At 41.4% G+C, this 9396-nt stretch overlaps 1 protein-coding gene across 4 annotated transcripts in view; it reads left to right on the forward strand.

Moving 5' to 3' along the window:
• Positions 1-4200, forward strand: part of LOC120558783 (membrane-associated guanylate kinase, WW and PDZ domain-containing protein 2) — a 43119-nt gene extending 38919 nt beyond the window's left edge. Inside the window, exons 15-17 of one of the 4 annotated variants that reach the window (XM_039800026.1) lie at positions 620-758; positions 1935-2038; positions 2587-2780. In XM_039800026.1, coding sequence (XP_039655960.1) covers positions 620-758; positions 1935-2038; positions 2587-2655 — 312 coding nt within the window. In that variant the 3' untranslated portion in view covers positions 2656-2780. Of the gene's footprint in view, positions 1-619; positions 759-1934 lie in introns of all 4 variants that reach the window. The other 3 variants (XM_039800027.1, XM_039800024.1, XM_039800025.1) reach the window with 3 other exon arrangements.
• Positions 4201-9396: the final 5196 nt, after the last annotated feature.

Consider the following 9396-nt stretch of genomic DNA (forward strand, 5'->3'; position numbering starts at 1 on the left):
CACTGGGACAAAGTCATTGTACATTTCCTGCCATGATAAGTCAAAATGTCTGCTGTATCGTAGTTACTGTTACAGGTTTATTAGTCTCGCTTTCCCAGACCTTCCTCCACAGTGCTGCTGCGGAGGGTCTGACTAGTCCACACAGCATTCCAGGATGGGAGAAAAACGTGCTCTGGTTTATTGGCATTTCTTTAAACCAATCACAATTGTCATGGGCGGTGCTAAGCTCCGGGCAGCGGAGCCACGGTGCCTCTGCAAAATAGCCTTGGCTGTGTACGTTTAAAAGTTGTTTTAGTTGTGCAAGAGAAAACTCAGATTGGACAGATAGTCTAGCTAGCTGTCTGGATTTACCCTGCAGAACCATAGTCCTCATAAATCCACCGGAGTTTAGAAATACAACACAAAGAAAGCAAAAGTTAACGGACACCCGGCCGAAAAGAGTGACATCCGGCGGAATATTCGGTGGAATATCCGTCGGCGACGGAGCAATCCCGAAAGTGGAACGTCTTGGATATAGACTACAGGTTTATATTACAGAATATTCCGTTATTTGTACGAGATAATACATATTTACATATTTAATGCCTTGGGCGTTGTGTTTGTGTGTTTGGGGCTGCAGGTGAGCGATCAGCTTGTGGAGATCAATGGGGACAGTACAGCAGGGATGACCCACAGCCAGGCGGTGGAGCAGATCCGCAGAGGAGGCCACCGCATCCACCTGGTCCTCAAGAGAGGAAACGGCTATGTGCCTGACTATGGTGAGACACAGTGGGAGGATATTTCAGGGATGTTACCACCTTGTGTTTACAGGAAATATTCTAAGCATGGAAATACACTGCTAAGCATAACTGAATACACCCATGCTAAAGTTGACTAAAAAGAGGAATAAAAAAATCATCTTTTGGAAATTGATCTTAATGTCTTAATTAAAAAAATGAAGAAAACTCCAACCTTTAAGTAAGTAAATACATAAATTTTCTTCCTTAGAATACAGGGGCATAAGTATACACACCTGTATGTTAAATTCCCATAGAGGCAGGCAGATTTTTTATTTTTAAAGGCCAGTTATTTCATGGATCCAGGATATTATGCATCCTGATAAAGTTCCCCTAGCGTTTTTTATTAAAATAGCCCCACATCATCACATACCCTTCACCATACCTAGAGATTGGCATGGTTTTATGTCAGTTAGCCTAATAGCTGCTTTGATTCGCATTGAGAGATGATTTTATGGAAAGTAGCCCATGCCAATCTCTAGGTATGGTGAAGGACATGTGATGATGTGGGGCTATTTTAATTCCATAGGCCAAGGGAACTTTATCAGGATGCATAGTATCCTGGATCCATGAAATAACTGGCCTTTAAACATAAAAATCTGCCTGCTTCTATGGGAATTTAACATAGGGGTGTGTATACTTATGCCCCCTGTATTTTAAAGAAGAACATTTATTTATTTACGATACATTATTCATTCACAAAGAAAATTTGTGTCCTTAAAGGTTGGATTTTTCCTCATTTTTTTAATTAAGGTATTAAGATCAATTTCCAAAAGACGATTTTTTAATTCCTTTTTTTTAGTCAACTTTAGCATGGGTGTATTCACTTATGCTTAGCACTGTATATGATATTTCAAATTCAAGACATTCAAAAACTTGGAACCTTGTGTCTTTTGCATGTGATGCATTTGTCTTGGGTGTGTTTTTTCTTCTTTACCTGTGGGACTGATTCTAACTAACATACTTTTACCTTTTTACTCTTTCTTTTTCTTTTGTGGGGTTTCCTACCTTTTTAACCCATCTGATCCTCTTTTTTTCTGCTTTTGACATTCCCACACCACATTTTCCCTCTGGATTTGGCCTGTCTTGGTTTTCCTTTTTTTCTCCCAAACATTCCTCTCCTTTCTTTTCTTCTCCTTTTCTCTCTCTCTCTCTCAGTGGAGCTCTCCAGTTTGTCTCTATGTATGACCAACTCCAAACTAGGCGAGCCTTGCTTCTATGTCATTGGACGGACAGAGAATACGCGGTTGGTAATGGTTCCTGTTAGTTCTCCCATTTTCTGTCTCTCTACTGTACATTCCTCTACTCAGTCACCACAGCTGTCTTCACTCGTAGTGAAGCATACATCCCAGCCTGTGTGTTGGACCTCCTTCTTATAAGATCATCTTTATTATCAACTTAAGTGATGCTGTAGGAATGTACAATATTATACTGATTTCTTGCCCAATTTAGTTTCCCTCAAACCTACCTCTGAACAGGCTGCACCAGCTTCACAATTTGTAAGCACCCTGAATTATTTACCAAAAAGAATGGTACCAATGACACTATTATGGCGCATACTGATAAGATGTGTGCCATATTTCAAATGAAGGGTTATCTGAAGGTTGCACTAAAATAGAAAAGCAGTTGTTGTTACACAAGCTGACCAAATGCACTGACAAAAAAACATTTCTGGATTTCAGAGCTCCTTAATAACAGATTACATAATGCTCTCTGCCAGAGATTTTGCTTTTCCTCTCTTTTACCTGCCTATTCAGTCTGTTTTCTCCTCCTCTCTCCAACCCCCTCTCTCCATGTAATGTGTGTCCAGGCCGTGAGCAGAGAATCGCCCCCCCCTCCCTCCTGCATCACCCCAAGGAGCAGGGTTTGGCTGCAGTAGACTCCACCGGGCGGAAGGGGCGCAGCTCCAAGCAGAAGAGGAGAAGCAGGTCTTCAAATGGACGTGAGAAAGAGGAAGGGACAGGAAGGAGCAGAAGAAAACGGGGCTTAGAGGGAGGAGGAAGCCCGGCTTTACAAAGCCCCATCTCTGAGCGGGAAGAGAGGTCTCTGGAAGCCAGGGACAAGAGGAGGAGGGGGGGAGGAGGAGGAGGAGGAGGAGAAAGAAAGAGTCCCAGAGTTTACACAGAGATGCCCTCAGGAGTTATGATGATAGTGACACAGAAAGAGGGACAGTGAGGGGAAGGAAACGGGAGAGGGAGAGAGGGAGGAGCAAAAGCAGAGAAAGCCAAACTGAGGAGAGGGTGAGGAAGGCAGAGGGTAAAGAGTCTGAGGAGAAGGAGGAAGAGCATCAGGTGCCTGCTGTTGAGGAAAAGGTGGAGGAAGTAGAGGAGAGAGTCAGTTTAGAGATAGAGGAGAGTGACGATGATGTTTTCTTACCCATTCCAAGTCTTAAGCGAAAGCTTCCCACACCCAAACAAAACTGGGAGGTGATGTATGATGAAAAGTGGGACATGGCAGCAGAGTACCGGGAGCAGGAGAGGCCACGGGGTGATTACAGGGGTGGCAGTAGAGAGCCAGGGCTGAATGAGGATCAGCAAGACGACGATGCACAAAGCTGGCGTGTCGAGAGGCCTTCACGAAGCGTTGCTGCGATAGATCCGGTGTCACAGAGAAAGCACTTCTCCTTCCTCGCCTCCAAACTGTCGGTAGAGCAGCTGGACGACGATGAGTTAGAGTCCGGAGGCAGCGAATCTGAATCTGACAGCAGCGTGTCAGCTGCCAGCATCTCAGGCCTTTCTCTGGCCGCCACAGAAGCTGGCGGGCACACGGTAAAGGTGCTCCCAGGCCCTTGGCTCCCACCCAGCCAGCAGAGGCTTGCTCAGGTCGTGGAGGGTGACAGGCGCCCCGGGAGGCGGACAGGGCAGGCAGGAGGGAGAAGCGCTGTCTTTTGACTTTTAACTGGAAGTAGAGCATGCAGCAGTATCAGATCCTGTCAGTCTCACACTGTTAGACCTCGACTTGTTTTTCTGCAGCTACCCACACTACCAACATGTTCTCTCAGTCACTTTGATATCTACAGTATGAAGTCATATTCTTTGTGCCTTTTTAGAGCTGACCTCTGGCTGATGTTAAATGTCAATATCACAACTTGTAAATGACACCAACATGGTAAAGTTATGTCTGTTTTGCTGGTGGAAAAAAAAAATAACATTGTCTTTTTTTTCAGAGGCACTGTTGCCCTCACTATGTATCACTCCTCTCCTTACTTTTGCAGCATTAGTCATAGATGTTTCCCGGACAACAAGGTATTTCAGACACCTTGGTTTAACCTACTTCCTATCTCTCAGTCACCTCTCGGCATCTCTGTCTTTGCGCCGCTTTAGCAGAGTAATCCTCTCTAAAGTGCCGCCCTACTGTACAAAGACATTTATGTATACCTCATGAAGATACTGAGCAATAAAAATGCAACTGTCCAAGACTATCAGCCATCCGTTCCCACTGCACTGCACTGCACCACATCGATCTGGCCGGTAACACGTTTGTACAATATCCTCTTTGTCTTATGTGGACACTTGCCTTGACTTGTAATGTTGTTCTATATAACTGAATATTTGATTGTGATAATGCAAATCCCTTTTAACAGCAGGTGTGACATCTATATTCTGTAAATATTTGTAGAGAAATAAATGACAGAACCTATTATAAATACTATACTAACTGGAGCTAAGCCCTGATCTGTATTACTTTATTGTAATACACCATGATAAGTCTATATATATATATATATATATATATATATATATATATATATATATATATATATATATATATAGACTTATCATATATGCAGTATATCTATATATTACATAAAACAGCTTCCCAGTCATTTTATTTATTGTGTGATGAATTTTTGTGAAAATTGGTATATAGCTTTCGTGATGGCTCAAACTATAAACACAGACTAAGAACTATATTGTACATGCCCTATTCATAAATGAATGTTTTGTAATATGCTGCTTGAGTGTGAATTAGGATACTCTATGTTGTACCCTACTTCAGAGATCGGTAAAAGATGCCCAAAATATGCATCCAGTGTGCATATTTCAAGTACTGTTAATATTGTGTATGTGGGGTCAGAACAAAAACACTGTCTAGATTCGAGAGAGTGCTGTGCCCTTCGTGCCACGTACAGTTGCCTTGGTAACATAAACCACTTTATCCTAACCACTGATTTTTCTTACTGTGAAAACCATTGCTCTGAGGTCTCTAATACGACAGTATGGTAGGCTGTTTAGTTTTTTTCAGTCTTGCCAAAAAAGAAGAATAATCCACAAGAATAATCATGATTCATAATCACCTTTGCAGGATCTGAGCTCAGTGTTGCATCTAAGATGGCAAAATAGCACATCATTTTCTTTTGCTCTCTTTATACACATTCTGTTATAAAGAAAAACATCCAGGCTGAATGGATATTGTGAGATGTTATTTTTCTATGAAATTGTCTTTTTTGACTCAGGTTTTTGCTCTAGATAAGCCATTAGGAAGAAAAGCTACAAAGTGACTTCACACCATTTTCATAACACAGAGTGGATTCACATTATTTAAACGTTACGTTGATTCGTTATGGCAGCATTTGGAGATGCAGACTGTTACGGATGTTTGTTACCAGCCCATAAATATTAAGGTTGATGCTATAAGTGAAGTCCTTCATTTGTACACAAACCACAGAACTGAAATGAAGTGCTTAGTGTGCCCTGCCCATTTGTTTGCATTGCTGTGCCACCCAGAAATGGTAGTACAGTGACCAAACCAACACACTGTATTCCCCAACCAATGACCATACAGAGTAGCTGGGTAGCCTATATGTAAGACTTATTTTATAACGTTTTCTAATGTTCTTTTTTTAGACTTTCATTTCCTAAGGGGGATCATATGGCCGAACTGTAAACACATTCTAATAAAACTGCAAATAAACTGCTGAACTCATTCCCTCTGTGGTCATGCATGTCTTTCTTTTATTGCTTTTTTTAACACCAGAAGAAAAAAAGTAATGGACAGCAGATGGCAGCAAAATGATAGGCTAGTATATTTAGGAGAGATGGGGTTTCTGTGTGTGTGTGTGTGTGTGTGTGTGTGTGTGTGTGTGTGTGTGTGTGTGTGTGTGTGTGTGTGTGTGTGTGTGTGTGTGTGTGTGTGTGTGTGTGTGTGAGTGAGTGAGTGAGTGAGTGAGTGAGTGAGTGAGTGAGTGAGTGAGAGAGAGAGAGAGAGAGAAAGATTTTAAGGATCCCATCGGCTGTATATTCAGAAACAGGATGAGATGTGTGCATGACAATAATAAAGATTGTAAAACCCCGCCGTGGTTGTTGGCGTACCAATCTGATTATTTTCCAGAGATCAACTACTAAACCTACTTTTTGCGAGAACGTGGATTTTACATTTCCCATGTAGCCTACGCTCACCACTCCTTCCAATTATAGTTTCCTATACTGTAGAGCAGAGCAGCCTCACCTGTGCGATATATAATATTAAAGGCAACAGAGAGAGAGAGAGAGAGAGAGAGAGAGAGAAGCGGGTGAATTTATAGTCTCAGCTCACATATGAGCACTTAAGTACTGTCACTAAAAATAACATCGCTCCGAGGCCTGCCTTTCTCCCATGTTGTCCTAAGCCGCATCCTTCTGTTCCTGTCAGCTCAGACGTCAAAAAGAACCGCACTAATAACAGCGCTGCTCCCAATTCAGGGATTAAATTAGTATAGACCTAAACTATTAAACGTCTTCAAGTCAAGATTATTATAGGTCATAGAGAATTGTTGAACAGAGTAAAAGGTGGCACTTTTTCGCATTACATTACAGCATACAGTATTGTTTTCTACATGTACACTTGGGATTCGTAAGCGCTCAACAGGGTCCCTGAAGTGCGCAAAGTTACAAACAACGATGCAAAATGAGACTTTAATTCTACCTTCAAAATAAAATGTCATCAGTAGCCTACACTTGGCCATAAGGTCTTCATTCTGCTGAGCATTTCCTCCAATAATTTGTATCATAAATGGACTTGTTTGTTGTGTACCTAAATTAGCGTGTTAACAGAATGATGAATGTATGCTGTGTAGAGAGTCATTTTTGGGAAAATGCTGATAGCCAGTGGCGGACTCAGGCTGCCTGAGGGGCAGGGGCGAAAAAAAAATAATTAAAAAGGGCATCAGCTGCATGCGATGGGGCACCAGTGGGTACAGTTTATTATATTTTCTTGCACCAGTGACCTGCAATATTATTTTGTACATTTTGAGGGGTTTCACACTTTATTAATACTTTAATCCATTTAGGTTTGTTAGCTCACCTGGTTGAGCGTGCGCCCCATGTACTAAGGCTCAGTCTTTACTAGGGGTGGGGGAAAAAATCGATACAGCATAGTATCGCGATATCTTTCGTGGCAATACTTTATTGATACACAGACGCCAAGTATCGATCTTTTATGATATATGTGTTGGTCAGTTTGTCTGCTGACAATCCCCATTTTGCAGCAATACAATTGAAGGGAGATGAACAAACAGAGAAATGTATCTTTTTAGATAAAACAAATGTTGACAAAATTGTCCTTTGGGGACATCATTTGAAATTGGGAAAAATTTAAAGTTGGAAAAAAGGTAATAAATTGCAATATATCGCAGAATATTGCAATATGTTTAAAATCGCAATAATATTGTATCGTGACATAAGTATCGGGATGATATCATATCGTGAGGCCTCTGCTGATTCCCACCCCTAGTCTTTACCGCAGCGGCCCAGGTTCGATTCCAACTTGCGGCCCTTTGCTGTGTGTCATCCTCCCCCCCTTCTCTCTCTCTCTCTCTCTCTCTCTCTCTCTCTCTCTCTCTCCTTTCCTGTCCTATCCATTAAACGCCAAAAAGCCCCCCAAAAATTATTATTATTATTATTATTATTGTGAAAAGCCTTTTTGAATGAGCCCAACAAACTAATCCATTAAAATACCACCAATAACAGGAAAGGTAGGATTGGCTCAGATGAAGGACCAACATTTATTTATGATGGTTTAAAAAAAATAAAACAAAATTAAAAAAAATAAACTTAAAGGGAGGAGATAATCAATTAAACCCCATTAATTTCAATCTATTTATTCATTCATTAATTAACCTGATGATTTAAATACTCAAATGGCTCAACAAAACTCTGAAATATTCTGATGTAAGCCTACAGATGATCAAATATTGGCTTTTCAATTGTTGCGTTTATGTTTGCAAACTCATCAAGATGGATTATTTACCTAGTAGCTTACTCTGATTTCTCCTGTTTTGTTCAGAATATTTTATGTTTATCAATTGTATTGTAGACATTGCAAATACATTCTTTGTTTTTCACCTGCAGTCAACACACAGATTGAGTCAACGCCATAGAACAGTCACGCGGTTACTCTTTTATTTTGAAACTCTTGGCCGGATGTTTGATATCATTGTGGCTGCCTTTACAGCGACCATGACGCGCTCAGAGGATAAACCGCAAGCATCGCTGCAGCTCAGACGCTCGAAGAGCGAAACGTCCGTGTGTTTGTGCGCCACCTCAGAGAAGATTCACCGCTCCACTCCTGCGTGGATTACCGACCTGACGCAGCCGGAACTCGTCTCAGATAAGTAGGAACAAACTCAACCTGTTCGTTTTAAAAACCGATTCCAGATCAGCGCCGAAAGCGGCAAACACCAAAGTACAGTTCAAAGATTTGGCACAGCCTAATTGAGACTTTTTCGGGCAGTCGATAATATTCCGGATAGCTGTTGGTCCTTAAGAGGTGACAAGTTTTTTTTTAATTTTTTTTTTTTTTATCTTCAAGCCCAGTGTTTATGAATGCGTGACGTGGAAGTAAAGTGCATTATTCTTGGATGAAAAAAGCCCAGAGACACGCACACTTTGGGAACTAATCTGAATAGAAAGCACTAGGATGTAGTTTTGTCGGACCAGAAGGGGAGGATCTGGACCTCGGGAATGAACTTAGTAAGCCACCTCTGCTTACTTTCTGCGCTATAAAGACACACCAAGCCATGGGTTGAAAGTGACGATGATAGACTGCGGGGATGTTCAACGTGGGAGGGAGCAGAATTTTCAGTGTTATGTAATGATTGACAGTGCCTGATAATTAGCGGTTTTTTCTCATCATTTACACCCCCTCCCCCCCCCCCATCACCCCTATTCCCCTTCCCCAGGAGGCTAAAGAGCGCTTGATGTGTATGTGAGGTGTTTCATAATGAACTTGAAGTTAATGAGCAGGATATGTCACAGGTCACTGGATAAATTGATAGTCTGCTTATTCCTTTTGTATATTTCTTTTTTTTTTGCTCAGAGAGCCATTTAAGCAAATTCGTTACGGATCTGTGATCAGCCTCATTTAGACAATACTTACCTCTGTCACCCCCTCCCCCATCCAATCTTAGTCTGTTTTTAAACATTTTGCTTCACCAGTTATTATTCATCATGATGCCCCAAACTCTTGACCCGCTCCATGCTGATTTGGCATGGTCTTTCAAAATGACAGTGACTTCAGGAAAACAGAAAATCCACAGTGTCTCTTTGAGCTTTGAACTCTGTTCTCGGCATTGCAATGTTTTTAATGGCTACTAAGATGCTATAATGCACATTTTTGCCCTCAGATTTGGGGATATGTAGTC

This window comes from Perca fluviatilis, chromosome 5 (genome assembly GCF_010015445.1).
Source record: "Perca fluviatilis chromosome 5, GENO_Pfluv_1.0, whole genome shotgun sequence".
NCBI classification, from domain to species: domain Eukaryota; kingdom Metazoa; phylum Chordata; class Actinopteri; order Perciformes; family Percidae; genus Perca; species Perca fluviatilis.